We start from the raw sequence: 20,555 nt of genomic DNA, 5'->3' as shown, positions 1-20,555 counted from the left end.
AGAAACAGGAACAACAGAGGCCACTGTAACCCCCTCTGTTTACTTTGTGTGACATTGGGCAGTGAACACAAAGTCACAAGACATGCCCCAACAATGCAGCTCCATCCAGCCTTATTGATGGAGGGCATTTCACCTTAACACAGAAGCCAAGACCGATCAAAACAATACTACATCAAGAGTAACCTTGTTGCAATGTTGGGACAGAGCAGCTCCAGTGTCCCTGGTTGCTAAGAATATTTTCAGTTTTTTAATTAACAAAAAAACCCAACCAAACAGTTGGGTTTTTTTTTAAATCTCACTCTTTTATTAGTTCAATAACTGAATCCTAGAAATACACCACTATCCTTTCATCAATTATAACAGATACTCGTGTGTTGGACTGAAACAACATTATTTCATAAAAAAAGGCAAAACCAGGTTTTGTGTTCAAAACTTAATTTAACAATGGCTGGAAATAAAATATGAGGATCAGGTGTACATGACCTGTCAGTTTGCAGTGAACGAGCTGCCAGCAAAAAACCTGATGATTGCCTTGTCCTTTGCATGCTTTTCTTGAGCACCCAGTGTCATCCTCTCCATAATTTTTCCAGGTACTGACTTTAGACTAACAGGCTTATAGTTTCCTCAGCCCTTCCTCATGACCTTCTTGTAATCTGTTTTGGCTAAAGTGGAATAAAGCCTCCCAGTTTTCATTATGCCTCCTAGCTTTGCATACAGAGTTTTCTTAGTGCCAGGTGCACTTAACAGTTGTGACCTTTGTTAGAAATCCTGCAGCTATCTGGTAGTCTATTTCATGCACTATCTGTTGCGGTTGGAGGAAGTAGCGAGAATCTCAGCTTAAAAACAAAACGCAATCAAATACTTTAGGATTGTCTCTAAAGAAAATACTTGAGTGCAATCTCCACAGCACTAACAACCAAAAAACAAATTAAAAAAATTAATGCAAGCTATAAAAAGAAGAAAATAATTGTAATTTTTTTATGCCAATGTTTTATTTATTGAGTAGTAACATTTATGACTGTGTAGACTGTGTATATTAATTTCAAAGGAATAATTTTTTCTAGAATTGCAACAAAATTAGGTTCACAAATTGCAAATCTAAATGAAATTTGCTTCCAACAAACATTTAGAGCCTCAAGCTGATACCTAGACAAATAACTCCGCAGGAGTCAATCATACTGAGAAATGGAATTTGCTGCCCCAACATTTCATGTACACATAGGAACAAAAATGAGATTCTCACTGAACAGTACTGAAAAATGTCAAAAATTCCTATATGCAGATTGCATTACAGGAATAGATAATTATTCAAAAGTTAACCATGGAAATAAGTGACTTTGATACTAGCTGGGTGTGGAGCATAAACGTTTCTACATGGCAATTAGGTGCAGTGAGCAGAGTGCATGGAATTAAATTTCAAGTCATAAACCAGGACAGACATCTATTTATAGGGCTATCATCTGAGACATTATCTATTATTTACTTTTATTTAAGGATCTGTACATTTCTCCCTGGCAGCACAGCAGAGAGTATGCTGTAAAAGGCACAGCAAATCATTACACTTTGTTCCCATGGGTTCTAGCTAAAAGTGTTACATTTTCTTATTCATTTTTGATGGTTTATGCTGCTCACTGATGTAGTAACTGGAAAGGAGATGCAGCTCACCCATGGTCTGGAGGCTATGAAAAACTGAGAATCCCAGAAATTCAGCCTACACTGGATCAACGTTTTGACTTCTAATTTAGACATATATGCCTCCTCAAATGGCCTCTAGGTCATTAGACTACATCATGGTTTGAGTCCTGGGACTTCCTGGAGCAGTCCTGATTACATGTGGAAAGGGATACCCTGCACTGTGGCCCAGTTATCAACACTGGCTGCCAGGACAAGGTCAGGGTGGTGGCCATTCCCATGCCCAGCACCACCTGGTTTCCCCAGATGAAGAAAAGCTGTTGGGCACTTTCTGCAGTCAGCACTCCTGTTCCCAAACCTGAGACACTGAAAACCATGATGGACAAATCCCCCAAAAGCTGGATAATCTGTGCTGTGATGCCTGGTTTTTTCCCAGATCGCTGTGCTCCACTGGTTCAGTTCCATGCGACACGGGCGCTTTGAACTGTTCCGCCCTGCTCTGCCCGGGTCCACTCTGCTCCTTTTGGCTCAGCTTGGCTGGAACCAGGCTGCCCTCCACCCCTCTGTTTCCTGCAGTTGCTTCCTGCCCCGCTGCTGCTTTTCAGCCCAGTGTCTTGGAGACAAGGCTGTTACTTTTTCAGAACCATGTCTCCAAGCATTGTCTTGGAGGAACTGGGAAGGGGACAGGCAGTGGCAACAGAGGACAGGGTCCACACAGCTGATCCCAGCAATCCCCCCAGTGAAGAGTGAGACAAAATGACACACTTCCAGGGGGGCATTCACCTTTTCTTTCCCCCAAAACCATACCTGCAGTGATGATGCAAGTGTTATGGAATAGCAACCTGGACACATCCAAACAGGGCGGAGCTGCACCCCCTCTCCACAGCCAGGACACCTGGGAAGGACAACATGCAGCTGGAAGTGCAAGAGGTACGTGAACCAGCAGCTGGCAGCAGCTGGGACCCACCAAAAGTTGTGCCTTTCCTTTTGAAGTCAGGCCACCATGGACAGTGAACTCGGAGACACAGCAAGCAAGGAAGAGCACTGTGCTGGAATGACATTGGTAGAGGTGGAAGAGGAATGCTCTGGTCTCCACTTACAAATGCTGTGCTAGTAAATACTTAACAGGAGAAACAGGTAGGTCTCTCAGAAATGTTATGCATCACAACATAGCTATGTTCCCTTTTTTCTAGTCCCTCACTTTTCAGCTGCTAAATCTGCTGTTCCATTAGCTGGAGAATATGCTAAAAAGCTCTGTGGCACAATAAGATGGAGGAAGTAAGATGGAGATACACCCCAAGTTGAGAATATTGGGGAATCCTGTGCTGAAGTATTTTTCTGCTGTTTTTTCTGGATGATACTTTTCATTGTGCTTGCCCATGGACAGAAGAATAGCACTAAGAAACATCTCTCTTCAAATGAAGCCTCTTAATACCTCAAATCTCACGTTCTGAGCTTAATTAGAAGTTGTTCTACTGAATGGTGTTACATAAATATGTTATTGAGTTATACAAAGCTCATTTGATCAGTGACTCAGTACTGTTTTCAAGGGAAATAACTTTTCTGAATATAAATGAAAGCCTTTCTGATAGTTCTCTACAGAAATAAAATACTCCACACGTGAAAATGAAACATAAAAAATTTAAGCAACTTAAAAGTCATGACATTTCCAACATATTTGTACTTCTGTATCTCCTTAGAAGTCTTTCTGAAAACATATCTCAGTATCATCTGCCAGGGACTATGCATGAAATACAATTTGTAGGTCTAGTATTCACAAGAGAGGTTTAGAAGCAGCGAGATGTAAAAAGAAAAGAAACAGTGTTTTTCTAATCGTTGCTTATTCTTCAGTTGCAATTCTGTTGCTCTGGGCCAAAGTATCTTACCTAACAATTGCCACAGCATCAGAGACTTTGTAGGAGCAATCCATTCCATCATCACCTTTGTTTCCATTTTCTATATACCACTCAACGTTAATACTTATAAGTAAAACTCTTGGGCTCTGCTTCCATTAAAATCAATACATTTCTTCCACAAAACCACAGTGGTACTTACTCCAGTAGCTGCTCCCATCAGAGATGTCTTTGCAAGCAAGGAGGTAAGAATATTATAATGATAAAAGCAGAAAGTTTCAAAAGTTGACTGATTGACTTGGTTTTCTCATAGCATATTTTCCTGGGGTGACTTCAAGATGCTGAATTGTATCCCCATTCATCTGTTTAGCCCAGTAAAAAGTTCTCCATCTTTAAAACTAGATCTGAGAGCAAAGGGAATGAGAAGGAAAAGCAGTGGAATTTTTTTCGCAGCTGTATTCAAAACACAGAGATAAACAGTGCTCTCGGAGTTCTCTGCTCTGCAGATGGACAGGGAGTTTGCCCCTGCTGTTTTTCCTGGTTTTTCTCTCATTAGCTTAGGCCAGAAGGTTTTTTTGGAACTGTTCAGCCATTGTTCATCCAGGGAACACCAGGATTATCATCTGGGCCCCCCTCCAAGCTGCACTGGGCCTGGGTCACTGGAGAGACCCGAGCCCAGAGAGACTGAGAGAAAGGCAAGGACACCCCCACAACAAGGACTCTGAACTGCAGAAGGACTCTCTTTGAATTTGCCATCTCTTCAGGACAACGAGAGGTTCCACTATTTAATATTACTCACTTTCTCATGTTTGTGAATACTTTGCTTGTTGAATCAACAGGTTTTTTCCACTTTTCTTGAAGGAGATTTATGTCTCCTGAACCAGTGTGGGAAGGATTTGCTTGAATTTGCTTTCTAGAGGGACCCCTTTGGAGTTTTCCTCCCAAATTTGCCCTAAACCATGACACATATGCACTTTAGTAAAATATTAAAAACTTGTAAATCACAGCACCACAGAGGAAAAAAGAACAAAACCTTTTAATTGTTTGAATAAAAATTAAAATTCCATTTTGCCTTCTAACTCTGAGTCTCACGGTAGACATTTCATTGTTAGGGAAAAATATATATAGTCTCTAGTGAGGTTCTGCAGGTTACACTTCTTTTCCCATTATAGTGGAATTGCCAAAAAGTGGCAGCGAGAATGTTGATTGGTCTGGGAAATCTGGGATAGGCAGCCTGGAATGAAACAAATGCAGTTAAATTGATAGAACACAGTTAAGTTAGATAGCAACTTTCATTGACAGTATGGCTAGTGGGAAGGTACCATAAAATGAGCAAATCTGAGAAACACATGAGAGATTGTAAATATGGGATTTCACAAAATATTATTATCAAAGGTTCTAGTTTTTGTTGAGGGGGTTTGGTGCTTGGGTTTTGGGGTTTTTTTTTTTTTTTTTTTGTGATGAAAAACACAAATGAATATTCATAAGGGATTCAAACAGGTCTGGAGAGTGGCAGACATAAATGGATACTGCTCCTTCTTCACTAAACCTCCAGAACTTTGTCCACTTTTTCCTTTTCTGTACCAAACAGAGTTAAGATGAATGGACTCAAAGAGAGGTCTGGGCTTGGAGGACAACCACCCAGTAGTAGTCTGACTTGCCTGAAGTTCAGTGAATAAAGAAATCACAGCAGAACTTTTATGATATAGCAAAACCACAATGTGAATATAACTGATAAGTTCAGGGCTAATATAAAGGATATGAACTTCAGAGGAGTGGATGGATGCCTCAAAAACCGACAGAGGCAGCTGAGAATGGGGTGTGCTTCAAAACACCATTGTCTTTATTTGGATATGCCCATTAAATATTTGTATGATAAACATAGAATAAATGGTCAAAAAATTAAATATTCTTTAATAGACTCTTATTCTAGTTGCTGCCACACACTAGTCATCAGAGCACAATTTCCTTTTGATTTTCAATGCATTAAAAGAATTTCTGTTTATTTGAAATTGAGAAAATATGTCCCACAATAATTTGTTGAAGGTTAGCAGTTACAAGCATTTTCCAAATACAGGCTACCTCAGATATCAACTATTCAATTTGAATATAAATAAATCCACCAATTACCCTTTATCTAATGCCTGCAATTATCTGTTCTCTTTTGCTAAGATGACTTGGAATCATGAGTCCATTAGAACAGACAATCATTCCCTTCTCCAAAGAAATATCTTCCTGCTTAACTCTAATGGGAGTCACAGTTTAAGATTGCACTTGAAAGAAATTACTGAAAAATCTCTGTTGGATCCAACCCTGCTGGGAGAAATATGACAATGAGTATTACTGGTCCTATTCAATAAATCTTTCTTGTTCTTTTCTCAATGGCCATTTCTCTGTTTCATCCTTTGTACAACATACCCTTTCCTTTGTGTTTGGTGGTGTCTTCAATACAGACAGCACGTATTACTTTTAATAGGAAAAAAAATATCTTGGGTTTTTCCTCTTTCTTTCCCCCTCCTTTTCTGAATTTTTAAAGGTGTTTATTTTGTGCTTTAAAGGTTTTCTTCATTTCTAAATGTATCTGGTGACTTAATGTGCATCACTGAGTACTAATATATTTTTCTGCAATGTTATTAATATGCCTATCCATCCAAACAACAAATTCCCGGCGGCATAAACAGTGCAAAGAATTCCCTTTTGCATCTCAATGATACCAGCATAGTACAGAAACATCCCTGAACGTTCACTTCTGTCTCACTTTCCATATGTTGGGCAGGACCCCTCTGCATTCTGGAAAGCAGGCTGGCCCTGGCAAATTCAGCTTCCTGACTCGGCTGCCTCTATACCAGTGTATTTATTCTGCTGCCTTAAGGAATGGGAATAAGAAATGTCAGCACTAGATGGAGCTCCTGTACAGCAACATCTCGGGAAAAATCTTTGGGGCTTGCGTGCACGAGAAAAGCAGGAATGGATGTGCAGCCCTGATGCAGCAGCAGGACGCTCTCAGGGCAGTCAGGTTCACTGCTGCACCCCCATGCCCACACCATCCTGGAGGGACCCCATCTCCTGCCAGGACTGCTCCTTTTGAAACCTGGGGGCATCCCCAGGACCTTCCTTCATGCCGAGGATGTGCACAGCAGTAATACATCACATGCAGTCTCAGGGGGTTTCTGTATGTGGGACATGGCACCGAATCAGCTAAGAGGTGAAATGACAGGGTTAGCATCTGCTAGCCAGTGAGCCAAGTGTCCACCAGAGCACACAACCAACGTCTTTCCAATGAGCTCCTCCTTTTGCACTAACCCAACTGCTTATTTTTAATAATAAAGGTATATTTATAAAGATTTTCTATAATCTAGGGGATTTCTTTGGCAGTCACCATTCCTAGGGGTGGAGCACACCACAAATACTAACTCTTCTGAGTCAGGTTTTTCAAAACGTCTGGCGGTGAAACTGGTTTTTATTCTAATTAGATATTAACTGGTTAATAAATAGTCATATCTGATACTTTGAATGCAGTCTCAAAATATGATGACCAGGCTTTGAGCTGGCATTTTCTTGTGCAGCTTTACATCCCCACAATCTCACATGGTGTGGAGGTGAGCTGAAACACCAGAGAAGGCTGCTCCTGCCTCTATCCAAGATCACTGTGATGGCTGAAGGATGTGCAAAGAGGAAAAGCAGTATTCCCCACTCCTTAACCCCTCAAAAGGACCTCAAGGAGGAGATCTTTTCCTACATCCATTAAAAAATTAAATATAACCAATGCAGACAAAAATCCTTTGCAGTTCATTTTCACCCAACCAATAAGTCTAATCTTCAGCACTGGATAGATGGGTGGAAATTGCACTAGAAAGTGTAGCAGTGGAGGTGTGACGTACTGGGACAAGTGTGGCTGTCATGGAGGGAAGCCATACCGTACTTAATACATACATACTTAATTCATCAGAGGTCCTTGACAGCGCCGTGCAGACAGGGCTGATGCCTTCTTGGATAAAACCTACCTGGATTTTCAAACAACTTTGACTAGCCCAAAGGCTTTTAAGGATAGTAAGCTGCCATTCAATAACAGAAGTCTTCATGTGAATGAATAATTAAACAGAGGTAGGAAATAAAAAACAGGAGAAAAAAATTAGTTTTCTTAGTGACAACTGTGGACAGCGAAGTTCCCCATGGATCTGTCCTAGGCCCTGGGCTATTCATCACATTAATAAATGATCTGGAAAAGATGGAGAAAAGTGACAAGTTTTCTGATCATACTACACAGAATAACTCAAAATCAACAAAAACTGACTGTGAAGTACTGCAGCACAGCCACGTGAAACAGAGCAATCGAGCAGATGAGATGCAGTACTGATGTGAACTGCCACATGTGGAAGAAAACAGACCTGGTTTTAAATACACAGCAATTGTTTCTGACTTACTGTTCTGCAAAGAGAGTTATGATAGAGAACTTTACACAAACCACTTCCACTAAGCAGTAATGCTCAGCAACTTTTAGAAAAGCAAACATCAGGACTTATTAGAACAGGAAAAAGAGAGAAAAGAAAGAAAAGGTGAGCAGGGAAAGATTATTTAGTGTTTCCTAAAATAAGTAGGTTTTCAAATTAAATCATCATGTTGCAGACTCAGAATAAACAAACTAGAGAAGATACTTCTCTTTGCATAGTGCATAGTTAGTGCGCAGTTAATAAGTAGAATTTCTTTATATGTTATATTGTGCATACCAAAATTTTGCAGGTTTCCTGAGAGCAAGGGAATGGGAGATAAACACAGGAAGACCTATTAGATTCAAAAGTACTGCTTCAGGAAAGATAGGTGTCCCTACACCACAAATCACAGGCTGTGGTACTACATATTGGAAAAATATCATTGGATGCTGAAAATTATCCCAGCTTTAAGTTTAGTATTCTAGAAGAATAGCTAGGCAAAATACCTTGAATGGCATATACTTGATATCTATACAAAAAACACTTTGCAAGGCATAACTTATTGAAATGATAAGAAAAAACAATTACAGCACAGTAAAAGGCTAATACCTATTGTATCTGATATCAGTATTTCTTTTCCAAAGGTCTGAGTGCGCACAACCCTAGAAAAGATATTAACTTGTAAAATTCTTACTCATTCTCAAATTCCTTGTTGAACAGCACTTGGTGCACTGACCTGTAGAGAGAAACTGCTCCATGAAGCAAACCAGATGGTGATATGCTACTACCTACTGCTCTTATCTCAGTGTATATTAAGCTAAGGCTTTATCTTGCCTCATAACCTGCTTCCTACCCATTAGAAAAAGTCTATTTAAATTCTGACTGACATATTTATCTGGCAGCCTTTCATCCTACTCCTGTGATGTGGTCTTTGCCTCTCTCAAGGATACTAAATAGAAATACATTTTCAATTTTGAGACATAGTAAAGCAATCCTCAGAAAAATCATGCAGCCTCTGCTGGACCTTGGCCCTCTTGCACTGACACATATTTTTTCTCTGAAAATTGAACAATTTAAAAACAGTGCAAAATTTTAAAGTTTGGATAAATTAGGGCAAACTGCTGTGATTTGTTATAAATTTGTTACATGGAGAAGAGTTACTTGGTGCACCATAGTCAGTGTACAGAACATATTGAAAACATATACACAAATGCCACGTACATACTCCACGCTTTCACTGAGAGGCAGGATCTGTAACTTGTCCTCACTGCCATATTAACTCCTACCCTAGAGCTGTTTCTAATTAACTCCTGCTGGGCTCACGCTGAGGCAGACAGGGATGGGGATGGCCACCAGCTTCCCATGCAGTGCCTGCTCTGCTGCCAGCAGTGCAGGGGAGAGCAGCGCCCACCCCGCTCTGCCTTGGGCTGCCTGCTGGGCACTGCCCAAACAGCTCGCCTAATTTCATTAGGGTGATTAAACACTCACTCTCAAGAGGTCCCCTGGTAACCCCACAAACTGCCTGAACACAGAACACAACCCCCAAACTGTAAATCTGGCAAACAATAATGCTTCAGTGTGCACATGCACATAAGGATTAAGTCTAACCGTTGTGTGTCCTAAAATTCTCATAAGGGCAAGTTCAACGGGATTATCTATGGTTTTGTAAAATTCATACCATTTCTCAGCTGAAAGCAAATCTTGCCAGATGTTAATGTGCTATTCCAGTACTCAGAGGTCTGTACTAGACTCAGACAACTCTTAGATATTGAGCAATAAAATGCCATATATTGGAATTGACTAATGGTTTTGAATTTTAGAAATCACCAAAGTCCTAATCTAAGCAAAGTTTTACATGGCTTTTGATTTGTAAAGATGATTGATCTATTCCTTATGAAATTTTTTACAATCAAGTCTTCTTTTTGTTACCTTGCGTTCTGATAGCCACTTGGTCCTGAACAAATTTCTACTGTTATAAATCTCTATTAAAATAATTAAACATAAAGAAGTCTCCTTCTTTTGATTCATCTGAAGCCTGTTGACTTTGATTCCTTTGACTTTGATTCTTGCCATAGTTATCTACTATTTCTGCTCTTAACTGCATTAGTGAAACCAATAGAAACAAATAATAGGAGTAGGGGAAAGAAACAATAGAAGACATAATTGAAAAACAACACTAGAAGATTAGAATGTCTGCCTCCAATAAAACACTGAGAAATAGATGTAGAGATTGCCAGCTTAGCCCAGTGAGTCTCTATCTTCCTGCTTTGTGGCTGCTATACTTTCTTAAGGAACAGCTGAAGTTTGTATCTGACCACAGGACAAGATTGTACTTCATCACATTGGAATCTTTGAAATAGGCTTAAGAAACTGCAAATAGGAGAAGTAACATAATTTTACAACATGCTGGGAAGACTTGTTGGTGGAAATAGCCCAGAGCAATTGAGCCTGATGCTGATAGCTGGCACAAGAAACCTTCAGGTGAAGCAGGTGAAGTCAGGTGTAATGGTAGAAAAGATGGTACCCAGGTGACCTTGATAGAAGCATTACCATCCAGAGCATGGAGGGATGACTGGGGAGTCAGCAGCCCCAGGAACCTGAGGTTTCATCCTTGCATGGGGTGATCCCCTGACTGCATCCCTTGATCCTCGCTGGGCCAGCACAGCATGGAGGGGAGAGAGGGGCAAACAGGTCCCACACTGCTCAGGAGGGAAAGCACAGGGACATCTCATAGAAATGGGATGGGGACATGTCATGGGGGTGAAATGCCTACTCAGAGTGGTACTCTGCATTTGCTGTCTGCAGATTCCAAATGTTCCTCCCGCCTGTATCAATTATGGGAAAATCTATAGCAGACAGAGGTAATTTTGAGTTAGTTTTAAAAAAACCCAAACAACCCATAACAAAACCAAATCCACAAATCTCCCAGTATTGGGAGGCATTTGGATTATTTAAGAAGTGAATCATGTTAGCTGAGAAATCCACAGAAGCAATTAAGTGGTCTGTGACTCAGTAGAGACCGAGTTTATTGACATTACTGAATCTTTAATTTCAGAAGCAGTTTCTCAGCTAGTGTGGATATGTAGAAAATCACAAATGTAAACAGAATACTTTCAGATTTCAAATAAACTTATTTTTCTTTTTTAGTGTCAGCACACTAATTTAACACAATTATTTTCTCACTTAATGCACTTTTAAAATTAGAAACATAGCAGCAACACTAACATAAAAAAGCCCCAAGCAATAGGAAAAAGAATACAAACCCTAATAATTACTTTTAAGTATGAAGTATTTGCCACAGATGAGGGGAAAAAAAGAACTTTATGGTTATCACCTATTATTATGTCATTATTTGGAACTGTGCCAATGGTTCTGCAGCCTTTTTATCACTGAAAGACTGTAAATTTTATTTGCTTACTGGACTGGAAGATTCTCCTTAAATGCTTCCTGAAATGAAAAAGATACAGAAAATTAATGTCTTGAGTTAGGAAATGGTCACTAGGTGTATAACTTGGATGTGAACAGCCAAAGATAATACCCTTTCTCTGGCATACTTCAGGGGCTACAAAAGAAGCCTAAAAGTTTTCCAAAAAATAACTAATTCTGTTCAGATGTGTCATCATGTGGATGGTCTTAAAGTTCCTAGAGATTATTCAACACTATTAAACACTAGAGATTATTCAACACTATTAAACACTATTAAACACAATTAAACACTAGAGATTATTAAACACTATTAAACACAGAGTTAAAAAATATGATTTAATAGCCCTTCACAAGCAAAGTCCATTGCTCTCTAACGTGGTTTTGACTGAATATTGCTTATTTACTGGCCTGTATTTTATTTCATTATACCCACCGAGGGACCAAAAAGCTACATTTTAATGACGTATTTTTTCACATGTGTGTGACCTGACTACCAACAGAGCTGGCTTCTGCCTTTTCCTAAATTAAAAGAAAACCAACATCAGACATTGCCTTGTCTGGGTTAATGCCATGACCCAGGATTAGGGAAAAGGGCCTGGAAATATCAACAATTAAACTCGAACTCTGGCAGAAATGCTGTTTCACCATCTCCAGCAGTGCTTATAGCCATGACCTTTTAGACTCAATTCACCATCAGGATAATTCTGCAAGAAATCCAACATAATCTTTGCCTTTAAACTCTTGTTTGAGGTGTCCATGTGAACTGATGCTGTTTGTATTTTTCTTTGCATAAAGTCTTCAGCATTCTGCAACCTGTGGCCATAACATAGAACCAAAAGTATGCAACTGTGCTGCAGGATGGCTGCCCAACTGGAAAGGATCAAACACTGGCAGAAATCTGTAGTCACTTGCACAGAAACAGACCTTGGGCACAAGCAGAACACTTTTTTGCACTGACAGCTGACATCTGTACACAAAAAATGCCAAAGGGGTGATCAGTTTCCTTACAGAATTCTTCTGTTCTTGTGTCCTTCTTTTCAGGGACACACACACACACAAACTGTTGTCTAGCCTTCACTGTTATTATTTCTGCATGTTTTTTGCTGTTTTCTTTTGTACGGGCATTAGGAAAACGGACTCTAATTCTTGATCACACAACAGAACATGTCAGAAAACATTAAGGATAGCAGCTGAGGGAAAAAATGTTTCCATCTACACGTGGCTGCTGGTGCAAACTGAGGGTACCTGAGGATGTTTTCAGAGCATTCTCCAGCTCCTGTTTGAGCCATTGCTTGAATTTCTGCAGTGGTGAAAGATGAGAGAGGGGAAGAGGAGGGAAGTCTGGGGGTTTTTAACCACAGGATCTTAATGCTGTTAGCATCAACAATTACAGTCTGCAACACCTAGTAAGTGAGTATATTGAATGACACTGTCCTGCTTTCCAGCTAAGGTAGAGTTAATTTCTTCTCAGTAGCTCTCACAGTACTATGTTTTCTATTCAGAATGAGAATGGTGTTGATAACACACCGATATTTTGGGGGTTTTTGCTAAATCATGTTTATCCTAGGTTTTTTTTCCTTGTCTCATGGTGTGCCAGTGAGGAGGTGCACAAATGAAACTGTGAGGGAGCATAGCTGGAACAGGTGACCAAACCAAAGGGATATTTCAGACCACAGAACAACATGCCCAATATATTAAGCTGAGAGGATTTATCCAGAAAGGCAGCTGGTAAGGGTCTGACATTGATCAGCAGGTGGTGAGAAACTGCACTGTGCACCAATTTTTTCCCCTCTTATATTGTCATAGCTGTTATTGTTTACCATTATTATTATTTATCTTCAATTATTAAACTGTTCTTATGTCAACAAAATTTTTTGGTTTGATTCTCCTCCCCATTTCCCAGGGAGAAGAGAGGAGAGCTTGAGCAAGGGGCTGCACAGTGCTTCACCTCCAGCCCAGCACACATCTTGGGTGATACTCTGCTGTAACCAAGGCAAAATCTTCTCTTATCTCAAGAAGGTGTTAAAGTGCCTTCCAGAGTGAAGTCTCTGATTTCAGGAATAACACTCAAAGTAGGACATTAGGTCTTCCCTTTTCACTTTCTTTTTCAAGGCATGATTCCTTCTTTATCATGTTGTCCAAAAGTTTTGCCCAAGTTGTCTCCCTGCTTTAAGAATATAAATTGAATGCAGAACTCCAGTACTCACGCTCTACAAATTACCTGCAGAAAGGGCTGACAGCATTTTCCCTACATTATGAATTTGAGATTGTAAAATTGGTAAGAGGACTAGGACAACTCTTCATGGAAACACATCAAACATCTTAACAACGCTCATTCTAGCACAATTATTCTAGGCAATTTCAACTCTGTACAGTGTTTAATGCATATAGGAAACAGAAATTCCTGAAAACATCCTGGAAGAGGATACTGAAGTGGGGAGGGAACTATAAGCAAAAGTAGGAAAATTAGAAAAAGAAAAAAGAAGTAATAAACACCCCATTTTTGAGGATCATCTCATGACTTCAGAGAGGTACAGAGCAGGTATCCACCCCTGAGCTTGGGTTCCTTTCATAGTCCATGGAGATAATGGGTGCATGGAGGACACATATCTCCCTGAAGAGAACATCTCAAATGTATTGAACAGTGTGCATGCTGGCAGTACAGATCTGGTTTTCTATTGCTTATAAAAAAGCCTTGGGGATTGGAAAATGTCTGGTTTTAGTCAGACGATTCCCATCTGTCTCTAAGCGGTTAAGCATTTCATTTTTTCCAAGTAAGTATGGCCCTGAGAAGTGTATTTAATAATATACACTTTCCTCATTGATTAGTTATTTAAATAAAAAGTATAGCAGGCTAACTTTGGTTTCTCTAAAGAGGAGATGCCGAAAGAGGAATTCAGATTACATATCTTCCTAATAACTACTTTTGTATTTTTGTTTACTATAAAAATCTAATACATATCAAGTGCTGGAAATTACATAGAAAAATTCAGGATAAATTGTCAACTGTTACACTGTATTAAAATAACTAAATCCCTCTAGGTCATGACAGCATTTCTCCTTATTTTTTTTTTTTTTAGCTAAAGAGACCGTAAACACTTTACACTTTTGACTCATTCCCATGAGTCAGGCACTGGTTTTCTCCTCTCTCTGTTTGAACCCGCAGATTATTTCTGATACTGACCAACTACTGAGGAAAGCTTGCATGGGTCACAATGACTGCAGGCATAACAGTCTGTGCACTTCAAACAGAGAATGTTTTAAGGATCTGTTGCAGAACTGTTTTCCTAAGCAATACTGATTAGCTGTGTTTGCTACCAGCTTTATGTATAGAAGTATCACCTTTAATGCCATCCCAAGCCCACCGGGAAAGGAGCAATCAATGATGAGTGGGCAGGTAAGGAGCTGCTAAGAGTGGTTTTTCACTGGGAGATGAGTACTTGCTGCATCAAAGTTCAAAAACCATCAGATGAGCTCTTGCAGGATCAAGCCAAGTGAGATGGTGTCTTTTATGTGGAAAAAACCATATCTTTTCACAGAAGAGTTGTTTATTACATCTGAGATCTCAGCTGCATCCCATAAACAGAGAGTTTCCAGTATGTCAGAAGTTTATGCTCTAAATGAAACTACCTTAGTTTAATGCAGTGAGTCTAAGACACAGCATATAAAACCAAGGTAAAATACTAAGAAGAAAAATTATTTGTTTATGATCACGAGGCAGCTGAACTTTAAAGCAAAACCATGAGCAGGCCCATTTCTCATTCATTGTGCTCTCTGTCAGTTTACAAGGGAATAAATCAATAATAGCTTTAATATGACTGAAAAGATTATCTACCCACTGAGTTGAGTACAGGGTTTCTAAAAAGGCTGAAGTCCTCATTTAGGTATGACCTTGAATTCTCAATGGACATTAGGACACATCTACATGCCTTAGTTCAAACAGGACTGCAGCTCTCTGCTGCACCCAGGACTGACAGGACGCTGTGTGGGAAGACACAGACACCAAGTCACACAGCTTTTGCATGACACAGGCATCTCTGGCTCCTCTAGAATGGTCATGTTCTTTTACACAACACTAATCAGAATTCATTTTTTACAATGAAATATTGGAAACAACTTCTTGGCCAAGCTGCCACGTATTTTAAGCACCATTAAGGTTAAGAAAGAGAAAAATAACCAGCTGAAAACAACAGCTGAGTTCAACAGGCACAAAAATTTCCCTGCTAGTAATGTGCCTTGGAACTTTTCCAGCATTAGAATCTAGTGTTGGATTTCTGTAGCCAGAGACAGCTTTGTCTTTCTCATGTGTATCAATCTACTTAATATTTAATCCTAATATGACATGGCATAGAGTAGTGGTTCTAAAAATGAACTCCAGGAGTTCAAATTGTCAAATTCTGCCTGTCCTACATGTTTGGGAAGTTTACATTAGTCCAAGTATCTTGAGAAAAGAAAATTTTTTTTTGAAAGTTTGCATCTGTCCAGAGACTTGAAATGTTTAATAAGGCACTGTGCAGATATTACATGTGAGATGGTCAAAACTGCAAGACAAACCTAATCTTAGGATGGCATGTCACTTCCTGTGTATGTGGTCTCTATGGGAGTGCCTTAAAAATATACATTTTTCCTAAATTAAAATCTAATGCTTAGTAATTTCATGATATATTTAACCATCCTTTTTTTCACCTTGCCTGCAAAGTTTACTGAGAGTTCAGCTGTGAAAATAGATCCTGTCCCTGTGTCACTTTCCGTGTTTGCTTAAATGTATAACCACGAGCCTGTCGAACCATGATGAAGTGGTGTGTAATGGCAGCAAATTTTAAAAATCCATCCATTTCCCCAAGTCAGTGACATGTGCAATTTCCACTGCAGTGACCTACTTAAAAGAGCTGCAATCAAGGACGAGCACCAGGGCAAAATCATTTACTCTGGGAACAGACCATGCTGTTTCTCCTCTAGCTCCATTCCTGGTGCTTCCCCATATCAAGACCCAATAGCTTATACTTCCAAAGCAGATCTCACAGTATTTAATTTTATCCTTAATATCCCCATTACATGCTTATTGATCAGCATCTGCACTTCCCATTGGCTTCCAAACCTTGTGCTTTCCACATATGGTTTGAAACCACAAAGCAGGTATAGGGATAGCAGCAAGTAATTAAACCAAAAAACTACACTTTGTCCATCATTTTCCTCCCCTGGTGGTCATTCTTGGGTCATGTTTTTTCAGTGCCTGGGATAGGAAATGGATTGCCTGGTAAACAGCTTACTCAATTTCCCACTAGGTGATATCAACGTACATGGCACTGTCAATACCGCTGGGAGAGGAATCAGAAGTGTTCTCCAGATCACCTCCCAGGCATGTGATTTTTTAAAAAGTGATCTCTCACCTGGTGTTCACATTTGAAACAAATCCCAGCTTTCTACTTTCACTCCCTCAGGTTTCATCCAAGCCACAGACCTGAAGGATAACACCTTCACTCTCCATGTGATTTAAAACACAAAGGAGGCTTTCACCTTATCATAAAACAAGTGGGAGGGGTGGGAAATGACCTTAAAATTACAGTCCTGCTAGAAGATTTGCAAGAATGAAGTGCATTTATAAATATTTTAACAATTTGAATCTGGCTTATGTGTGTCTTAGAGATCATGAAATAATCACCAAGTCATGAAGATTAGTTGCCTGCTTAAAGTTTCTTCATGATTTAGAAAAATACTGCAGTTAGAAAAAGAAACAAAAAAAAAAAACAACAGCGCATATCTTCATTATCTTCATTTAGTACAAGAAAGTGCAATTCTAGCGGGGCCACTGAGCTTAGAGCATCACAGAACCATCAAGCTTGTAAGGGATCTTCAAGATTATCTAGTCCAACCAGCAACCCAGCACCACCATCATTACCCCAAAACCATATCCCTAAACACTTAACATCATTAACACTTAACATCATTAACAGTATGTTCCTACACTGTTATTTGTCCTAGAAGGATCATCTACCCCATTACAAAAATAACCCCAAACAGATAAGAATGTTGAAGCATTTCCTCTTACCAGCCTTGATGCTGAACTTCCGTTCATCTTAATTACCTTTCCTATTACACATCTCTTTTCTGAATCTTAGTGCCCTTTCTCTTATCTTTGGTGGGCCAAAATCAGACATGAGGTTCCATCAAGGATGGAAAGCTAATTTTTTAGCTAATAAATGTATGAGATTTTTTTAGGAACAGCTAAAGAATGAATAATTATATTTATCAGAAAATAAAATTTGTTTGTAAGGACACATAAATATTAGGCAATCTTCTACTGGTATTTGCTTTTACTCATGCTATATCCTAATCAATATTGTTTATTTATAACTCTGCAAGCAAACTTTTTCATTATGCCCTTTATACACTCTAATGAAAGAACACATATGAGTGTTGCAAGACTTTCACATGAACTATGCACAGTTTAATAACTTCCTGCATTTAGGTAGTTATTAAATATCAGCTTCCCAGGATACCCCATTGACAGTACCAACATCACTCAGAGGAGCTGAGGTCACTTTTGTCATTCTGGGTTTTGCTGTTTTGTTTGCTTGTGTGTTCCTTGATGATCTAATCAATTTTAAGAATCACAGCAGAAACTATCACATGAAAACAGGTATCACAATAGCACAGAAATCTGCACTCCTGCCATGCATCCAATTCATGTAGATCTGACTTTGAAGAATTGTTCCACAAACAGAACACCCTGGCAGAAACTAACCCATTTGCAGGTTTAATTCCACGGTCAGTGAAATGGTAACTCACATGTATTCAGACAGAAGCCAGCAGGCTCAAAAGGGCACCTTTGACATACCTTTTTTTCTAAGCCCTTGAACACCTACCTCTTTTTAGCCCTCTCTTCAAATATTATTCCTCCCTCCCATTAGTAAATAATAAGAAGAAAGCTCAAAGTATGGAGAAAAGAAACAGTCCTGGCTTCTTTCTGTCTGAGAAAACTACTTACAGAAATACTGGAATATATAAAACACACAAAAATGGAAATGAAACCTGGAAGGAGACATGTCATTCTGCTCAGCACAGACCAAACTGAAAACAACCTACCAAAACAAGGTACTCTTGACCATAAAGTCTATTTTTGGATGGCCAAAGTACTCATATGTTACAAGCATTCTTAACTCCTGAGACTTCACTTTGTGCAAAGCAGCAGTTTCCCAGAGGAAGCTGCCAGGATGAGTCAATGGTCATGAGTGGAGCACACATATGAGGAAAGGACAGGTACCAGAGACACACCATTGGAAGTAGCAAAGAGTTTATAATTCAGGTTGAGAACATGTGTTTGCATTCAGCACCTGATTTCACATCAATAGCTGTTGGGAGCACTTCTTGGGTCAAGGGGCCTACACAAGACATGCTGCCATCCAGGGTTGGAGAAGAGCCAGGAATGCCTTTGTCCTGTCCTTGTGGCCTGGAGGCACCAAAGCAAGGATGAAGAGCAAGAGGGAGCTGTGCCAAGTCCCCTGGTCTGGGTTAGATAAGGATCACACCTAGACATGCACCCACAGGCCAGTTCATGCTTTAGTGGATCTTTTTATGAATGTAGGAATAAATGAAGAAAGGGTCATTGCTTGGTGATGCCACAGGCCTCATCCTTGGAGGGATGAAGGCTGCCCTCTGACTGTTCATTGTCCTTTATCTTCTTTTAATTAAAAAAATCCAGTTACAACACTTGCATCTAGCAGTGCAAAAGATAGTGGCAAAAATATTTTGTCTGGACAGGAGAAAAACACTGAATACTTTTCCCATCACTTCTGGCAAATCTATTCCTGCAACTTAATTTTCTACTAAAGCTGCAAGCCAAATATTTTGCTTTGCAAAACAGAAATCATCTGATAAGAACTCACTATCTGGGACATGAGTAATTCATATTATAGATTGAGAGATAATTAAACATGGTAAATATAGTACTTTCAGGAGACTTTGCTCATAACAGAAACCACACTGAGGGACCTGCAGTTCAGCAATGGCACAGATTTTCTTGAAAAAGAGGGAAGTATTATATATGTTCATACACTTAAACTCTCTCCAGTGGCTTGCTTTTTTTTAGATTCCATTTTTAGCTCTTAAGAAATAAGTAATTTTGAAGAATGAAATATGTTAGGAAATATTTATTAGACCTAAGCTACTCTTTCATAAAGTCTTTTTCTAAAATGTTTTAAATTGTGCAGATCACTTGTGCTTGACCATAACAAGGCAACAAGACGATCCTTCTGTTCACCACAGAAGAGCATTTAGCTCCCTAATCATGTTGCTTAGTGCATCAGTGCTAAAAAGAATAGCAAAGAATCATCATTGAACTCTTACCAAAGCAGGAATTGACAAAGCCATACCACCTACAAGCATGGTCCCCTCCGATCCATTTGCCACGGATGTTGGATGCAAAACTGAGGGTAGTGCCCGAGATGCACACTAACATGTCACTGACACTGATGTTCAGGAGAAGCATGTTGACTGGGTTACGCAGGGTTTTAAACTTGCAGAAGAGGATGAGGACAATCAAGTTATTCAAGAAACCAAAAAACAAGATTAATCCAAGAAAAACAGCCACTACTGTGTGCCCACTTCGTGAGAGTCCAGCCCTTGGCTCAAGAGGATGTGCAGGTGCACCAAAGCTCAGGTTATACATCCAAGTGTGGTTCATTTCGGACTCTGTCATGGATCAGTGAGGGCAGAGATGCTGGGTGCCCTTTGCTGAAGCAGTTTCCCAGAAGTCATTCCATCACAGATTAAATCCTCTCAGGAGCCTTGTCATCTTCGCTCAGATGAGGCATCTCTTAGATGGTTATGCAGGTGTGAAACACTGTATTACAGCACAGGACTATTTTCCTGCACTGTGTCTTTCCAGGGCTCTGCTCTGCAGTAACTTCACAGCAAGAGAACCAAGTGAAAAATCACCTCAAATTCATCTTTCTTGCCTAAACCTAGGATAATAGTAGGTGATCTTATTTAATGTTCAAAATGGAAGATATCTTAAAAAGATGCTTCAGCATGGTCTCCTCCTTCAGAGCAAAGGACAGCCCTATCAAAGGCAGCTACCCTCCTTTCCTCTGACAATGGGTGTCCTTCTGAAAACACAGAAAAAACAAATAGTTAAAACCAAACAACTTTTTCCACACAAAAACCAAAAAATAAGTGCATCATTTATTAACAGCTCCTCCTGTTTTGAACTGTA

The 20,555-nt window shown here is 39.6% G+C and overlaps 1 protein-coding gene across 1 annotated transcript in view; it reads right to left on the bottom strand.

The window, feature by feature from the left end:
* The window catches only part of LOC132070245 (pinopsin-like), a 69,818-nt gene extending 49,779 nt beyond the window's left edge, over window positions 1-20,039 (bottom strand). The window contains exon 1 of the mRNA XM_059466903.1: window positions 19,688-20,039. Within this exon, the coding sequence (XP_059322886.1) occupies window positions 19,688-20,039 (352 nt within the window). The remainder of the gene's footprint in view (window positions 1-19,687) is intronic.
* Between the last annotated feature and the right edge of the window lie 516 nt (window positions 20,040-20,555).

This window comes from Ammospiza nelsoni, chromosome 2 (genome assembly GCF_027579445.1).
Source record: "Ammospiza nelsoni isolate bAmmNel1 chromosome 2, bAmmNel1.pri, whole genome shotgun sequence".
Classification (NCBI taxonomy): Eukaryota; Metazoa; Chordata; class Aves; order Passeriformes; family Passerellidae; genus Ammospiza; species Ammospiza nelsoni.
Note: the sequence above shows the minus strand (reverse complement) of the source record. Positions and strands in the feature narration are given on the sequence as shown.